Here is an 18,468-nt window from a genome sequence, read left to right as displayed (position 1 = left end):
TGGCCCCAGGGGCCGGGACACCAGCTGGGAGTCCAGCCCTGGCAGGCAACACTGCTTAACCCCTTCTTGCCCCAGCCACAGGAGCTAGTGTCCCCCTGGCAACTTAATTACTGGTGTACACTCAGGCCTCCTGTCCTCTCCCCTTGGAGGTGAGGGGCCTCCCTGGCGCCTCTAGGGCCAAAAGGGAGTCTGGGAGGCTGTGGGAGAGAGGAAGCCACACAGTGGGTGGGAGCGGAGGAGATGCCACTGCTTGGCCCTGAGGGCAGCCCAGGACCGCCAGGAATCTGCCAACCCAGGGAACCAGCAGGCAGGAGCACTGATTCCAGGCCAGGGAGCCCTCTGGGGCCACATGGGGCTGGCTGTTCTGCTTCCAGGACATCTGTCTGCGGCAGGGACCACCAGGCCAAGAGGCCACCGGCCACCTTTATCAAGCCCCCTGCCCAAACCATAGAAACACCATTGCCACACGAAGGAGGACACCCGACTCGGACAGGCTGGCTGAATTGCTGTGGACATGTTGCTCAACCTCTCTGGGCCTCAGTTTCCCCATCAGGAAAGATGGGACCAGAGTGATCCCTGGGATTCAGGCCACTTCTGGCTCAGAGGGCTCCCTGACTCCTAGAAAAGGAATGTGCCTCCCTCCCAGAAACTTGTGGGATACTACAGGGACCAGCCAGATCTTTTCCGCATGAAGATTGTGTCTCAACTTGTATCTGAGTCAAGGCACAGTCTCTCAGGAAATAGAGAAAAGGGAGATTGTAGGTGGGAAGAGGGTACACAGCAAGGTAACGGTGCTGCCTTGAGAACAACCAAGCAATTGATGTCCAACCACTCTTCCTCTGTGAAAGGCTAAACAAAGGGGGAAATGCAGCAGTAGGGATCATGGTTAGACACCAGGAAGCACTTCCCAATGGAAAAGGCCACAAGGACACTGGACAGCCCGTCTCAGAAAGGGCTCTGGAATGTGCTTCCTAGGCAGTAAGATCTTCAGGCAGGATTTGCAATGGTCCTAGCCCCAAGATGAGGAAGAAACAGATGACCTCTGGAGACCCCTGGAGGAAAAGAAGCCAGTGTCCAGTAGGGTAAAGTAAACAGGGCCTTGGAGTCTCTCCCCTCAGGGGCTCAGCCAACCTGCTGTTCCAGACGCGGGAGGGTGTCATCTCAGGGCAGAGCATGGCGAAGCCTGGCCCCAGTCTGGGGCCTGCATGCTGGTTCAGTAGACACCTCTGGAAGTCTCTCAGAACAGAGGCTGCCAGCAACTCCTGAAAACCCAAGAACACATCAAAACAGCAGAAGAGGGAAGAGCTAGGTAAGGGGGCTGCCGGCCAGGAGTGAGAACTGTCTGTTGACACAGCAGAGAAGCAGAAACATGGGGCTGGGACCTACAGACCTGACTCTGAGCCCTAGCTCCACCACTCGCCCCGTGCAACTTTGGGCAAGTCACTGCCCCTCTCTGACAAAAGGGAGAGAAAATGTCTAACCAATCTCTAAGGACTCTTCCAGCCCTGATTTAACAGTCATTTGGCAAGTTCCCCAGATTCCGCAAGCTCCCAGTTCATGCAGCATCATCCCCAAAGCCCAAGCGTAGGGCCTGAGCACCGTGGCCCAGAAAAGGATGGATGGATGGATAGACTGATGGACAAATGGATGGATGGATGGATGGATGGATGAATGGATGGATGGATGGATGGACAGACGGACAGACAGATGGATGGAAGAATGAATGATCAAGTAGGGTAATCCTGGGAAAGAAGAGCAGAAGGTCCTAGGTGTCCCCTGGGATGATTCCTTACACCTGCCCACAAGGCCTCCCTGGAATCACTTGCCAGTGATACAGACCCTCCAGTATCCAAATCCCTTCTTTAACTTGTACGTACATGTGCAAATACCTACACATGCAGATACAAATACACAACACAGGCTCAAAGCAGTGACCCAACTCTGAATCCTGAGAAGAGAAAGCTCCAGGTTCCCCACAAAAGCCATGAGGTTTATCTGCTCCAGTCTGATTCTAGGGTATCTTGGCTTTTAGAATTCCCTTTCCAAAGCTGGGTGCAACACGAGACTCTAGTGGTGGAACCCAGTGGTGATCTTGGAAGCCAAAGAGACCTGAGGTCACATGCCCACTCTGCCACTCTCTAGCTTTGACAAGGAACAAGTCATTTTACCTGGCACGACTCAGTTTTCTCATCTGTACAATGGACATACCCACAGCCACCTTGCTGGAGTGGTGCAATGTTCCAGAGAACACATGTGTGCGGCTTCAAACACTGCAGTGGGCATACAGGGTGCTCTCGGGAAGTGAGCAAGATGGCGATAGAATTATGAGATCTTGGCTCCCTTCTTGGAGGGGCTGAGCGCAAGCCAAGCTTCCCAAGGCTTCTCTGTTTGGGCCCTGCAATCCCTTCCACCTCGTTTCCCACCTTGGGGGGTGATGTGCTTGGACTTAAACCGGGCAGAAGCTACAAAGCAGCCTTTGTCTCACAGATGAAACCCTAAACCAGCTGCCCTGACGTCAACTCTGGAAAAACAATGCCAAGCCAGCCTTCAACGTCACTCTTCTGCCAAGGTCTGGGATTGGGCCCTTCACCCACAAGGCCTCGCAAGGCAGTCTATGAAAACACAGAAACCATCTACCCATCGCCTACGGGGGCCCAGAAGGAGGAACAGCTGCCTTGCTGCTGCTGGGCACAGGGCAGGGCTTGAACCCCTGTCTTCCAACTCCCGTATCTCAGCCTGCCAGAATGAGCTCGCACGTGTGGCAGAGAGTACTTTGGGTAACAGTCTGCAAGAGGCAGGTTCGAATCCTGATCCTGGCCCTACCTCATACTGAGACCTCAGACCAGCGATGTGACCCCCTGAGGCTGCTTCCAAATCCACACAATGGGGAGGCTGAGACAGTCCATGATCCCCAGGGAGGCGGGAACAGGGAAAGACTCCCCCATTCATGCCCACATTCCATCAGGCCCTCCTAGGAGCCACAGGCTCCAGGCGACAGCCTGCACTGGACACAGCCTTGAATGCCAGGTCTTGCCTTCCCAGTCACCCTGTGCTGACAGTCTGCTCAAGAAGAGAGGGGACATGACCTCCTCCTGGCTGCCCAGGAGGCTCTACTGGGGAGAGGAAGTGCTCAGAACACAAAAGGCCAGTCTTCAGCCAAAGGGGGAGGGAGCAGGCAGTTCTCACTGTGCCGCGTTTTCTTTTTGTATGAGATGGGATGGGATGATGAGACCCACAGGGTGTTGATGAGCCTGACCCAGGAAAGGCTACCCTGTCTCCTTATCTCCGGGGTAAGCCCTGGAGCTGGAAGGCTTGAGAACTTTGCCTAGAATGTTGGAGTTGGGTGAACCATAGAGGCTGATCCTTCATTCCCCCACAAAGACTATGTTTCCAGAGCTCCTTGTCTGGGGACGTAGCCTGACGAATAGTACTTTGGGATTTGTTCATGTTTTTATATGTACAAATTGGGGCCTGGGGGCTGGTGGGAGCCAGGCCAGGGCAGGAGGAAGGGAGCGGTAACAGCCAGCAGCACACGTAGCACTCTGCAGGCAACATCAAATCCTTGCAACCTCATCAGCTAAGATTGTCATCCCCATTTTACAGATGAGAGAACTGAGGCTCAGAGCAGTAACACAACTCCAAGCAGTGTCACCTCAGAGCCAGAGCTCCCACCCAAGAGAAGGCCCAAATCACGGGCCAACAGGAAACATGAAGCAAAAGCAAATGAAGCAATTTCTTTTTAATTCCCCACAATTGAATTATGCCTTAGGGCTCAGAAAAAGAATAACCTGCAAGTTGGAGGGTCCCTCAACTTGGCATCAGGTTAATTCTGGCTCTGCCAGCAGTAGCTTGCTGAGTTCAGGCCATCAGTCTCCAAGTCAGATAAGTCCTGATGTTTTATATTATTTCTTTTTTTTTTTTTTTTGAGATGGAGTCTCATTCTGTCACCCAGGTTGGAGTGCAGTGGCAAGATCTTGGCTCACTGCAACCTCCACCTTGTGGATTCAAGCCATTCTCCTGCCTCTGCCTCCCAAGTAGCTGAGATTACAGGCTTGTGCCACCACATCTGGCAAATTTAAGTCCTGATGTTTTAAATGCTAATATTTTATTTAAAGGTAAGGGTGAAACCAACTGCAATGTAATATTAAGACTCAGCCAGCCATGGTGGCTCACATCTGTAATCCCAGCACTTTGGGAGGCCAAGACAGGAGGATCACTTGAGGCCAGGAGTTCCAGACCAGCCCCAGCAACATAGCAAGACCCCTATCTCAACAAAAATTATTATTATTTTTTAAATGAGCTGGGTGTAGTGGTGTGTGCCTGAAGTCCTACCTCCTCGGGAGGCTGAGGCAGGAGGATTGCTTGTGCCCAAGGAGTTGAAGGATGCAGCGAGCGGTGACTGTTCAACAGCACTCCAGCCAGGGCAACAGAGCAAGATCCTGTCTTAAAAAAAAAATGTCTTTCCATATAAAAACATGTGCAAATCCCAAAGTACTATTTGTCAGGCCACATCCCCAGACAAGGAGCTCTGGAAACATGGTCTTTGTGGGGAATGAAAGATCAGCCTCTACGGTTCACCCAACTCCAACATTCTAGGCAAAGTTCTCAAGACTTCCAGCTCCAGGGCTTACCCCAGGGATAAGGAGACAGGGCAGCCTTTCCTGAGTCAGGCTCACCAACACCCTGTGGGTACCATCATCCCATCCCATCCCATACAAAAGGAAAACTAGGCACAGAGAAATGGTGCAGCCAAGCACAGGGCTGGCAGATTGGGAAGGCAGGTCAGTGTCAGCATCCCAAGACCACAAAACCAGGCCAGAGGCTGGAGAAGTGCCTTTTGAAACATGGAGACAAACCCCACGGGCAACCTCAGATGTCTCTTTTGTAGGCGGAGGGAGCTTCATCCACAGCGCCAGGGACCCAGATGTCTGGTCAAGGAGCAGGGCCCTGTCTCTGCGGACCCCACTGTACAGGCTCCGAGTCATGCCTTTGGCAGTGGCTTCTCTGCTCCAAGTGCTCTGTCCTCTGGGAGTTTTCCAAACCCCTCCTGAAAGTGCCAGCAGCCCCCAGAGGGAGCCCTGAGCTCAAGGGTTTAAGGAGAGTCCTGTGGAGGGGACAGGGTGAAAATACCTGGGTTCCGGCCCCTGCTCTGTTGCGTGACCTCAAGGTAGCTGCTCTCCTTCGCTGGGCCTCAGTTTTCTCATCTATAAAATGGTCATGAATATGCAAATAGGGGTGAGAGAGAAATAGAAACCACTAAAGAATGGCTGAAGGTCGCTTTGAAAGACAGGAGGCATACCTAACTTGGTTGGGATGTCAGGGAATGATTTTGCCTGGAAGCAGGAGGATGGATGAGATGAGCTTGAAGGGTACCTCAAGTCCTCTGGGGCATCCAGGGGATGAAAGGAAGTCACAAGTGTGAGGGAGAAGGGACAGCCAGGGCGATCAGGGGCTGGGGCGGGGAGAGGTAAGGGGAGCAGCCAAGCCTCCCCCCAGCGCCCAATTCCTGACCTGTGTCTAATCCTAGGCCCTGGACCGTAATGGGGGCTGGGGAGGCTGAGGGTCCCCAGTGGCCATGAGCTCCAAACCAGCAGCTTCTCTCTCACTAGGCAGCCTCCCTTACCCCCCACCATGATGTCAAGACCCTACCCCCAGCCCCGTAGTACAAGGGGTCTGCAGTGGCCAGAGGCAGGGCAATGACCTTCAGGGCTCCAAATCCAGAGGCTCCAGACCTGTGCTCACATGCATGTATACACACACACACACACGTACATACATGCATACTCATGGGCTCACAAGGCCCCAGCAGCAAGAGCCACTCACCAGGGCCCAGCATCTGGCTGAGGGATGGGGGACAAGATGCCCCTCAGAGCTGTGCCCCAAGCAGGACGGGAGTGAGACAGCCAGCCATAAAGAGTAGAGATCAAAACAAGAAAAAAAGGAAAGAGGGAGAGGAAAGGAGAGCAAGACAGAAAATGAGAGCCAAGAAGAGCATGAGGAGGGAGGAGAGGACAAGACAGGGAAGAAGCAAGCACAGGACAGGCCAAGTTCTGGCAGTGCCAGGCTCAAGCCCGGGCACCAGGAGCAGCTCCACACTGTGTTCTGCACAGCAGCTCAACTCCAGGCCCTTGTACAAGCTGTCCTCTCTATCTGGAACACCCTCTCTCCTTCTCTTCCACTCTTACTGAACCTTCCAAATACAACCTAGGTGATGTCACCTCCAGGAAGCCTTTCTTGATTGGCCCTATACTGGCTTGGGTACCTTCTAGAATCCCTGGGTTTTGGGCACCCCAGGGTCTCACCAGTGTTCCACCCAGACCTCCAAGACTCTCTGGTCCTGACTTTGCAACAAGCTTTCCCTAAAGCTTCCACTACCACCCCCCAAGATGGCCTTCTGCCTATTGCCACAGTGGGCCAGGAGCAAAATGGGGGTGCCAACGGGCCCTGGGAAGATAGGCTGACCCTATACAGAGAGGAGCCTGTCTGCCAGGGAATTTCACAAGGTCTACTTAGACCAGTAGCTCTTCCCCTCCTCCAAGACAGCAAACAGGCGGCAGCGAGCCAAGAACCGTCTTAAATAACTCAAGTAATAAAGATGGCCAATTAAGAGGGCGGAAGGCGCTGTCTCCACTGCAGGGGCCTCTCTCCATCGAGCAGCAGATGAGCAGGGTCTGTGTGAACACACATCCCAGAGTCGGAGCACGCAGGCCAGAGGGCGCTGAGCAAGCATCTCAGAGACAGCTCAGAGACAGGCCCCACCCCCAGCACGGCCACGTGGAGGGGCTCCTGCCAGGGCCAAGGCCCAAATGCCATTCGATTCCTGCCCAGCTCCTCTCCCCAGAACCCCCAGCCTTATTTAGTGATTTTTGCCACGGCAGCCAGAATTGGAGCACCATCATCGCACTTGCCATCCACACAACATGACCATTCCCATTTCCAGATGAGAAACGGAGGCTCAGAGAGGCAAAGTGACTCTCCCAAGGTCTCAGAGCTGACAGGCAGCAGAAATATACCCTGCAGGTTCCTCTCTTCCCAGCTTTTGGGTTCCACACAAACGTTCTGCTCTAAGCTGTCTAACAAAGCAGGTTTCTGTCCAACCTCCCATCCCAGGATCCAGGGGAGGTGTGAACGTAAAGGCAAGAGAGGACAAGGCATTGCATGGAGCTTCAAGGAGCTTCAGCCTGCATGGGAAGTTGGAAAAGAAACCACAGTGTGGGTAGAGCTCAGGGCTCCCAAGGATTTAGTCCCCACAGGCACTCCACTTGCCAGTTTACAAAGTGCTCCACAGTTATCATTTTAGACAGTCCTCCAAACAGCCTCATGAGGTCAGATTTATTACTCCCATTTCATAGAAGTGAAAACTGAGGCTCAAGCAGGAAAGCTGCTTGCAATGGGCATGGCCCTTTCCGGTACTACACAGGTTTAAGGTTGGAACTGGAGCCTGACTTCCTGGGGTCAGATCTGGGCTTGCCACTTTCTTTTTTTTTTTTTGAGACGGAGTCTCACTCTGTTGCCCAGGCTGGAGTGCAGTGGCGAGATCTCGGTTCACTGCAACCTCCGCCCTCCAAGTTCAAGCCATTCTCCTGCCTCAGCTTCCTGAGTAGCTGGGATTACAGGTGCCTGCCACCATGCCCGGCTAATTTTTTTGTATTTTTTTGTAGAGGCGGGGTTTCACCATCTTGGCCAGGCTGGTCTTGAACTCCTGACCTCATGATCCACACGCCTCGGCCTCCTAAAGTGCTGGGATTACAGGCATGAGCTACCGCACCAGGCCTGGGCTTGCCACTTTCAAGGTGTCTTGGCCCAGTTCCCCCCCTGCCTCTCTGGCTCAGTTTTAGCATCTCTAAAATGGGCTAATGATAGCACCCAAATCACAGGGTTATTAGAGCTTCCATGAGTTAAATGTTTGCAAACCGCTTTGAATGAAGCCTGGCAAAGAGTAAATGTTGTATAAATATTTAATGAAATTCATTAACTAATACATGTTTATGGTGCTCCTACTATCCACAAGCACTGTTGGAGAGGTACTGGGCACATGCTGTTGTCACGTGATGCTGCCACATGGCATGACGCATTTGTCTATGTCCCCAGATTCTGAGTTCTCGAGGGCAGGGGCCTGGCCCACGGTGGGTACTCAGCCACTGTTCTGAAACCACCACCACTTTGGCTCCTCAGACACCCATACCCAGCAGTCTCATCTTCCCCAACAAGAGGCACCAAATGATTGTAATAACTTCCCCGTTCCCTGGCAAAGTTCACAGCTCTGACTGAAAGCAAAAGCTAGGGAGACTCCAGCCCAGGGCGGAGGCGAGCTCCCAAACAGCCACCAGAATGCCCGAGGCCCTCTGCTGCTGGTGATCCATGGATGAGAACCTCGGGCTGGCTGCTGCCCTGAGGACACTCAGGGGCCGGGCAAGATAAATGGAGCATTAATTGAGAGTCTGAGATCCACAGCCTGCCCCAGCTTTGCTAGGCAACATTTCACAGAAGTGAAAACTGAGGCTCACAGCAGGAAAGCGGCTTGCAACGGGCATGGCCCTTTCTGGGTACAGCACAGGATAAAGGTTGGATCTGGAGCCTGACTTCCAAGTTACTTCTCCTCTCTGAGCCTCAGTTTCCATCCTGCAGTGCCACCACCGGGTTTAAATGAGACCGCATGGAAATCACCAGACGGGTCATAATATGTGTTCCCTGTTCCCCAACTCCTCCCTTGCCAGCCCTGCCAGCCCCCATTGAGACCTTCTCCAAAGAGCAGGGGCCTGGACAGGCCTGCTACAGTGGCCTGGGAGCCTCATCTGCCTGCTACTGCCAGTGATTCATTTGCTTCTCAAGAAATAATTACTGTAAAGTGACAGCAGGGAGTCTTCCCAGTGCAGCAGCCGCCTCCTATTCTGCCATCCGCCGTGGCAATATTGTGACAGGTGCTGGGGAGACCCCGTGCCTCCTGCCTGCCTCCTCACCCTGAGCCAGCCTTCGGCAACCTCCAGGGGCATGGGACAAGGCCACCTCCTGGGAGGAGCACTGACCTTGGGATCCAGAGACCCAGACGGACTCGTGGCGAGATCTGGGACAGATGTCTTCACCTCTCTGAACCTCTCATTTGTAAAATGAGCATAATCACTTCCCACCGTTTGGGACTGCTCTCGTAATTATCACATATTTAAAGAAGTCATCACTGCACCTAGCACAAAGTAGGTGCTCAATAAACAGGAGCATTAAGCCATATTGATTTATTTTCAAACCCTTTTGCAAAATGTTTTCCTACTGCACTGTTTTAATTGACTTTTACCTCAACCCTGGGAAGCAGAACTCTTAAGAAACCACATCCCCATTTTACAGAGCAACAAACTGAGGTGCAAGAGATTAAATGGCATACACAGAATTGTGCTACATTACGGAGAGAATGTAGTCTTCACAGGGTTGCTGGGCAAGCCCACCTTCCCACTGTCCCCATTCCCAGGTGGGCATAGTGAAGCTCAGACCACATCACAGGCAAACTCAGACCAGGACCTGGGCTCCACGGACCCTCCAGAGAACCAGGCATTGCCATTTGCCAGGTTTACTGTTGGGTGACAACTACCCTCTCTTGTACCAGGTCTAGAATGAGAAACCACATCCTGCCCAGGAAGCCAAGCGGCCGGTGCCCAGTGTGGGTGGGAGGACACTCCCCTCATGGGCAGGCGGCGGAAACGTCACAAACCTTCAGCAGTCTCCCATCTGGCCTGGAATTTTCTAAGCACCTCACAGTCTGGCAATGCTCAAAGGGCTGTGCAACCCACAGATGCTGCCAGCAAAGGGCACGGGACACCCTCTCCCAGTTTCCAGCTTGGTTCTCCACCTCTGCCCACCCCACAGGGCCAGCACAGCTCCGCCTCTGTGGGGCACCCACTCTCTGCCCTGTGAAATCATTCCGAACTTGACTGTTTACACGCCCTGTGCTGTAGCTAGGCGAGCCCATCTACTTCTTCCACAACCTCTGGACACAGAGCTTAGCATCCCTGTTTTACAGATGAGAAAACTGAGGCTCGAGAGGCAGTGACTAGCCCAAGCTCACTCCGCTTTTAACTCCTGCCCTGGGGCCCCAGCACCCCGCACTGCCAGGCTTGGGGGTTCATTCAAACTTTGAACTTTGGCCCAGGCCTTCTGATTCCAAATGCAGGCCCTCCCCTCCACAAACAGCCGAATCCCTGGACGTGGTCTGTGTTGTCCATCTTCTGTCCCATCCTCCTGGAGGCCTACTAGCTCACGGCAGCCAGACACAGAGGCCTCCCTGCTGCATGAGTATTTACTCAGCATGGACCTTGGCCAGGTCCCGGCTGGGATCTGCCAGTGGGAGACGAAGCCAGAGCTGGAACCGGCCCCCACAGAGCTTCCAGTCGATGCGGGGGCAGACACATGCCAGGTAGTTACAACTCCGGGTGTGGGGGGCTGTGAGGTGGGAGGTGGCGGGTGCTTAGGACTGCCTGACAGCAGAAAGTCAGGAAAAAGCAACACATCCCTAATCCTAAGCACAGGGACATGGCAGGGCTGCCTCCTTCCCGTCCCGGGCCTTCAGCCATCCGCGACATAGGAAATAAATGGAATGCCAGCCAGCCTTCACCTCTCAATGCGATCAAAAGCCAGGACTGCAAATGCAAAGCCCACAGCCTCCGGTGTCACTGACACATGGCACAGTTTAAATCAATTCTCCTGGAAGGCAACGCATCTCGTTGCAGCAAAGGGCGTGTTCAAATTCCGGGTCTACCCTTCTGTGTCCTTCAAACACGGTCATGTGTGGGGACGTGGGCCACAGGACTGAATGGAGAGCCTGGTGAGTGCATCTGCATGCGTATGTGAGTGTGTGTGTGTGCATGTACATGTGTGTGAGTGTGAGTGTGCATACACGTGGGGGGAAGGGGGATCCAGGGGCCCCGCATCCGGTCTCGTTTGCCAAGGCAAAGCCCCGCCTCGCATTCCTCTGAGAAGGAATCTTCAGCGTCAGCTGTCTCCCTGCTTCCTTTTTTTTTCTGGGACCTCATTCCCCTCCCTCTAGCTTGAGGCTCTGAGAATCGCTCCCAAATTTGTCCCCAGTGAGAATGCCAACCCAGCCAAGGGATTCTGTAATATAGTTCTCAAGGGACCCGAGGCGCTAGATGGAGGGGTTTGTGTGTTTCTCTTAAAGGAAGTTGAGAGAAAGGGCTGGGGGATGGCGAGAGATTTCCGGAGGCACAAATCAACTGCTAAGAGTAGGTCAAACAGCCTTCTTAGATGCCGGACAAAGAAGCAGCCGTTTTCCCTCCACCCCCAACACCATCTCTGGCGCCTCCATGGGACAGAGAGAGCAGCGACGTGCCCTGAAATGGACTTGTTAGGCAGTCAGGGCCATGCTGAGAAATCCTTGTAAATTAAAGGAACAGACCTTGCCAGGGGAAGGGGGCTGGGCTGAGGTGGAGGTAGGTATGCCCAAAATCTGCCAAGCCCCAGGTACCTTAACACCAGACCTCATTTGTTCCTTCTCAATCCCTGGAAGAGCAACAAGATGATCCCTCTTTTACAGAGGACGAAGCGGGGAGCCCCACAGGCAGCTCAGAGAGGCCAAGCCACTAGCCCATGTTCACACAGACAGTGGCAGAGCCAGGATGCGAAACCCTTTTCCACCATCGAAGGCTGCCTCACTGGAAAATCAGAAATAAAGAATCCATATTGGTGCCAGCTTCAGATATAACGAAAGTGTCAATGGGAGTGGCAGGGAACAAAGCCCTCAGCTTTCTATTCCAGGGCAGCCTTCAGGCTTCGGGACATTCAGGAGCCAGCACCCACCTGCTTGAGGGCCCCCCTGGGGTGTGACAGGAACGGGCAGGGGACACTCCAGCTGACCCACCCACCATCCCTTTTTGGAGTCCTCCATTCCAGCCGACAGCCCAGCCCCTTCCGGCTCACAGTCAGAAATAGCTGTGACAAAAGTCCCTCCCATCCCAGAAAGTGGCTTTTTAAAAAAATGTTTAAAACAGACACACAAAAAGGTGGAAAGAACATAACAAAGCCTTGACTGTGGGCAGATGATGCGGGCATCATGTCGAGGCGGGGAGGCCAGCTCTGCACGGCAGATGGAAGGTCAGCCCAGCTCAGCACTGAGGGCCAGCCCCCCTCTGGGCCTTGGTTTCCCCACCTTTAAAATGAAAGTACTCAGCTGAATCAGCGGTTTCTTTCTCTTTAAAACAGCAGAACCCTTTTTAAAATGGAATATTTTTTGGACAATCTGGGAGTCAGAGAGGCATGGAGCTATGGTGGGCAACATGGCTCAAATCTCAGGTACTCAGCCTCCCACTGTCCCCCAAGTCTCCCAAGGCGCCCTGCTGTGGACTCCAGGGCTCTAAAAAGCCCACCTGAAAGCCACCAGGCTGAATGATCACAGTGGTCTCTCCAGGCTCCCAAACCACCCTCCAATCACCCCAGGCACCAGGAAAAAAAGAAACCTAGCCTCCAGGCTGACTTCAACTGGGGGGCGCATACACTCAGACACTCGCACGGGGGGAGCCAGGCCAGCCAGCTGCAAATCACACTAGGCCTGAGGGGGCCAGGATGGCTGGACGGGCTTCTGGACAGGGACACCAGGCCCCCAAAAGAGTCACCCTGTTTGATGGGCAGCTAGGCCAGCACTACCAGCGCCGGGCAACTTCCTCTACCAGCCCAGGGCAACTTTCCCTACCAGCCCATGGCAACTTCGTGGCAGCTGCCAGGCTGGAGGGACCTTTTTCTTGACAACCTTAAAGCTTTCCTGCATCCTTCCTTGGAGCCAATGAAGACAGGGGAAATGGTTGAACCGGTTAAGCCTGGGGATGGGATGGCCAGCACTGCCTATGCCTGGAGCCTGGACCCTAGTTATCTGGGGCAGAGGCAGGAGAGGGAAGGGGAAGCCCAGAACAGAGAAAGACTTCAGCAAACACAGTGTGGTCTCCAGAGGCAGAAAGATCAGCCACGACACGGGCCTCTTGGAGTCACTGACCTAAAGTAGAGCGCGAGCTGAGAGAGATCACCTACAGGAACTCCTGCGTGTAAAGGTGGAGGAGCTGAGGCCCAGAGAGGGCAGAAGTTGGCAAGAGGTCACACAGCACCTATTGGCAGAGCTGGACCTAAAGTCCAGGTCTCCTGGATGCCAACTCAGGGAACTCTCCACTGTTGAGTTCAGATAAACTCAGTGGGAATCTCCAGGGAAAAGCCCCCAGCTTGCAAAGTCAGAACAGGATATTTTAGTGGCCCTGGGTGGTGACAGAGTAGAGATGTTTGTTTTGGTTTCCAAATCAACGCTTGACAACCTTGTCCTCATTGCGGCTTCAGCGACCACATTTCCCACGTGGTAAAGACCTGGTTGGGCCAAGGGAAAACCAAAGCAGTGGTGACTGGGGCCAGGACCCAGGCACCCCAGGCCAGGGGCTCTGGTTTGGGTTGGTGTTTCCAAAGCACAGTTTGTGGACCACTGATGGCACATGAGATGATGCTCAGTGGTATACAGTTGACATTTTAAATTTAAAATACATTGAATAGCTGGGTGGATTCATAAACACAATATGGTCTACACTACAGAGGAATATTTTTAGCTATAAAAAGGAACAGCCTATGAATACATGCTACAACATGGATGAACTTCAAAAAAAATTCTCTAAGTGAAAAAAGCCAAACACAAAAGACTGAAGAGTGTGTGATTCTATTTCTATGAAATGTCCGGAAAAGGCCAATTTCTAGAAACAGAGCAGGTCAGTGATTACCTGGGCTGGGCTTGGAATTGGAATTTTCTGTAAATGGACATGAAGGATCTTTTGGGGGGCTGATGCAATGCTCTAAAACGGGATTGTGGTAATGACTGCACAACTCTGTGAATTTACTCATCTTTGACTTGTACGTTTAAAATGGGCAGTTTTTGTGATATGCAAGTTGTACCTCAATGAAGTTGTTAAAATATTTTATGTAAGTAATAGCACAGGCGGTAGTACATGAACGTGGCCAGAAATCATGGAGGTGGAACTCAACAAGCCTCCGGCTTGAAGATCGCTGAGCCTCGCAGCCCAAGTTGTCCTTTGGGGAAGCAAGTGGGGGTCTCTGGAACTGCAGCTTCCTCCAGGTGGACCAGGGGAAACCCTGGAACCTTTCCCTTCTGGGTTAGGCTCCTTCTGGGCATCATTGCTTGGAGTTCTGTGATAGACATCCTGGGATGATTTAAAGCCCTTCATGGACACAACAGTCCAGGCAGACACCTGGGTCTCATCCCTTAGACGGTGACTTCTCTTATGGCCAGGGGATCAGAAGTGGGCTGGGAGCTCAAACTCAGATTTATATATTGCCAAGGCTGGGAAGACCCTTTGAGATCATCTAGCCCAGTGGTTTTTCAACTTTTTAAAAAATGTTTATCAAATGTCTACCCTCCTCCCCAAAGAAAATTCTTAGGAGATACCCAAAACTTACTACTAACAAGTTAGCATGTTAGTAGAACCCAATGAGTTAATATTAAGAACTTAAAGGTGGGTGAGCACATTTTTATCACTGTATTAACGTCTTAATGTTCTTTTAAATGATCATTTTTATTAGATATTCAAGGAACCCCTAAAGCATCTCTAAGAAAGCCTGGGGTTTCAAGGACCGCAATTCTAGCCCCCCTACCTCACTTCACAGATGGGGAAACTGAGGCCCCGGGAAAGGAGTATCCCTGCTTTGGAAAAATTCAACATGAGTCTTGAGTCAACTTCAAAAAATAAATGGAAGAAGAGGTGTGCACGCATCCCAGAAGGGCGGGAAGAGAGACGCCTGCACTCCACCTGTCTCAGCAGCACCGTCTCATTCCAGGCCAGTGCCAGAAGCTGACATCACACCCCACGCCCTGGGTGCAACTTGAATAGATCATTGCTCAATGCCAACCCATCTCCCTCCAAGACTGGGCACGGTTTTTCCATCACTTTAGTAGCCAGGTCCAAAAAGCACACACAATAAAACAAACACAACACAAGCCTGAGGCATGACGACACAATCAACAGTGGCAGACAGGAGAGCCCGGCCCATCCCTCCCCAGTTTCACCATTGAGAGCAAGTGCCTGCTTCCCTAGCCTGCCCTAATGACGTTGACCATGAGGGGTGGCAAGGTGGCCTCCCTGTGGCAAGGCACCACGCGGGCCATTCTCAACTCCTCCAGAGAAACAGGTAACTCAGGAGAGAAGCCCGTCTCCCAGTGGAGTGTAAGACCTACCCCCAGGAAGCTAGGCGCCGCATGAGAGAGCTTGAGGACTCTCAGCATTTCTACTCCCTGCTAGCTTCACAAAGTGCCTATCATCTTTAATAACATCAACCTGATTACTTTATACCTCCCAAAGAGCATCACCATCCTGCTCTCTCCTCGAGCAACTGTGGGCAGATTTTATTATTCCCATTTCTCTGATGAGCAAACAGGCTTTCAAGTGATTTGATAATCTCACCAGCAGGTATAAGGCTGGCATTTGAATCCTACCCAGTTGCTAGACTGTCCAATGGGAGAATAAGGAAGGAGACCTATGCCCAGCTCCCTGGACAGACCTTTAGAGATGGAAGGAAGGGTCCTTCTCAGTACATCCTCCAAGCCCTGGAGTTCAGAGCCAATAGCTCCAAATGGAAGGCTGCCTGTGCCTGGAACAGCGACTGCCAGGGCCAGAGGGCCCCTTCCCCAGCCAGGCCTGAGATGCCAAAGACAGACCCTTCTCCTCTTATGGGAAGAGGAGGAGGATAGGAGACCCCTCTCCTCTTATCGGAAAGCCAAGCAGACAGTATTGTCGGCCAGACTGCAGACAGGAAGCAATGACAGTTTCCCAGCTGGGGAATCTGGGCTGGGCAGGAATGCACTGGCCAGTCTTGCAGAGTCTGGACCCCAGTTCTAGCCAGAGATGGTGGTCTCAGTCCATTCAATGTCCAGTCTCCAGCCCAACATTATCTTCTCCTGGGGGCTTTTAAGGCTGAGTTTGTTAGGGCTCAATAAACCATGAGACTCAGGGAGTGGGGAGAAGAGGGATGAAAGGAGGCATTTTATAAAAGCTTGTGAGCAGCCTGCTGTAGTTGTGGTTATCCAACCCAGCAAGCTGGACCTTACTGAGCTGGAGCAAGACGGCAGACACTGGCCCCAGGGGGTAGGGGCAGATCCATCCATTTTCAAAAACGTGATCTCATTTAATTCAAGAAATAAAAAGGCAGTGGGTTGGTTAGAGTTTTTCTTTTCATATGTTGAGGGAGGGGAGCCTGTTTCCTACTTCCTTGGTAAAAATACTTATGCTAGGAGACAGACTAGCCAGGAGTGGTTAAAATCTCTGGTTGAAATCCTGGTTTCACCACTTACTCGCCAAGCCACTTAGGCAAATCATTTAGCATTTCTGCACCTCGGTTTCCTCATCTGCAAGATGAGGATAAGACTGCCTTACACAATACGCTGTATTGTGCTGAGAATTAAATGAGATCGCATAAAACACAGATAGTTATTATGTCACCTAGAAAACAATGTGCCTAACCAGTGACAGCATCGAGGTGGCCCCCATGGTAGCCAGCGCCCGCCCCCATCCTGGGATCTAGATAACTGGGCCTTCCTGGCGTAAGACGCTCTGCAAACACAGCTTCCAGCCCACCTGCCAGTACCAGCTGCCCGCCCGGCCCCCGTCCCGCACACGCATTCCGCGGCAGCCTGGACCTGGGCGCCCCCTCCCAGGGCGGGGGGGGAGGGGCGGCCACTCACCTCCGCTTGTACTCGTCGCGCTCGCGCTTCACCTTGGCCAGCACGTTGTAGAGCGCGCGGATCTCCGGCGTGATGGTGTCGATCTGCACGCCCACGCCGTCGGGGTGCACCCACGACACGCCGGGGCCCTGCACGGTCTCCACGCCGCCGCCGCCCGTGCGCCGCACCTGCGTGTAGCTCCAGATGGTCCCGGGCAGGCGGCCGTAGTGCTGCGGGTGCGAGCTGCCGCCGGGGGGCAGGCCGCCCAGGGCCACGGCATTGGCGTTGGCGCCGGCCGCCGCGCCGCTGCTGAGCCCGTGCCCGCCGCCGGGCGCCGGGGGCCACAGCAGCTCGGGCCCGGTCTGCACGGCCTGCTCGCGGGAGAAGGTCTTGTAGCGCAGCCGCCGCTCGCGCTCGCTCTGCTGCTGCTCCAGCTGCTTCTCCAGCAGCCGGTTGCGCCGCTCCAGCTCGTGCACCTTAGCCAGGAAGCAGCGGAAGCGCACGTTGAGCCCCTTCAAGAGGTGGATGTTGGAGCCCAGGTCGTCCCGCAGCGCCGCCGTCACCGGCGACGGACCCGGCCCGGCCCCGCCGCCGCCGCCGCCCCCGCCAGGGCAGCCCCCGCCGCCGCCGCCCGGCGGGCAGCCGAAGGCCAAGGCCATCTCCCCGAACAGCAGCGAGTTCACCATGCGCCGGCTGCGCGGCTCAGGGCCCCGGGCCCGCGGCTCCAGGTGCGGCTCCAGCTCCGGGCAGGGCTCCCGGCGCGGCCGGGCCAGGGTGGGCGCGGGCTCCAGCGCGGCCGGCCGGGCGGTTCCAGATGCGCGCCAGATGCGGCCTCCGCAGCGACGGCGGGACGGATGGCCCCGGATGCGGGCGCCGAGGCGAGAGAGGGCACTCGGCCGCTCCTCGGGACGCGGTGGAGGCCGCGGTATCTGCGCGGGGCCAGAAGGGTCGCGGGTCGCACCGCCCGGGCTGTCAGAGACGCTGTGGAGGGGCCGCGGCAGCCGCACGCAGAGGACTCTCGGCCGGCACTGCCCCCTCTGCGGCGGGCCCCGCCCACTGCAGACACTGGCCCCGCCCCCGCCGCGGCCCCGCCCACCCCTCCTCCCTCTGCGGCGTTCCCGGAGCCCGAGGCTCCGCCCCACGAGGCCCGCAGCGCCGGGCCCCACCCACAGACCCTCGGCTCCGCCCACCTCCGGGTTCTCCCGCTTTCTCTGCAGCATAGACTCCGCCCAGCTCCCCGGCGGGGCCACGCCCTCTCCTGCGTCTGGTGCTGCCTCCCCGCCGGGTGCCGATTCTCTGCTGGGGGACCCGGACCGCAGAGCTGCACCAGGGACCGTGTTAGCTGGAACTGCCGCAGAGCCAGCCGGGCCTCTTAAAGGGGCCAGCAGCCTCGGCAACGCTCGCTTTCCACTTTTTAGGGCGCTCCTCTCCCACGTCGCCTGCCGAGAGGGCTCCGTTTCTCTGTCCTCTCCGCCCGCAATGCTCCTGGCCCCAAATTCGTTCGGATGTGGGCGACCGCGGCTGGAAGGGCTGGGGGACCACAGTATCCGAAGGTGCATCGGCACCCCACCCCCACTCTAGCCTGGGGAGGCCCAGATCGACCTTCCGGGGATAAGGCGGCGCCTAGGCCGGCACGTGCCCCACGCTGCGGACCCGGGGGTGGGCTCCTCGGATGCTAGCTGCGGGCCTTGTCCTCTCGAGATCGGCCCGGGCACAGCCAAGCCCGCTGGTTCCCCCGCCCACTGAGGAGCCGAGAAGCACGGGGGTTGGGG

The 18,468-nt window shown here is 54.7% G+C and overlaps 1 protein-coding gene across 2 annotated transcripts in view; it reads right to left on the bottom strand.

Moving 5' to 3' along the window:
* Nucleotides 1–17,726, bottom strand: part of IFFO2 (intermediate filament family orphan 2) — a 51,755-nt gene extending 34,029 nt beyond the window's left edge. The window contains exon 1 of one of the 2 annotated variants that reach the window (XM_054503868.2): nucleotides 16,718–17,726. In XM_054503868.2, the coding sequence (XP_054359843.1) occupies nucleotides 16,718–17,382 (665 nt within the window). In that variant the 5' untranslated portion in view covers nucleotides 17,383–17,726. The remainder of the gene's footprint in view (nucleotides 1–16,717) is intronic. The other variant, XM_054503878.2, reaches the window with a different exon arrangement.
* Between the last annotated feature and the right edge of the window lie 742 nt (nucleotides 17,727–18,468).

This window comes from Pongo pygmaeus, chromosome 1 (genome assembly GCF_028885625.2).
Source record: "Pongo pygmaeus isolate AG05252 chromosome 1, NHGRI_mPonPyg2-v2.0_pri, whole genome shotgun sequence".
NCBI lineage: Eukaryota > Metazoa > Chordata > Mammalia > Primates > Hominidae > Pongo > Pongo pygmaeus.
Note: the sequence above shows the minus strand (reverse complement) of the source record. Positions and strands in the feature narration are given on the sequence as shown.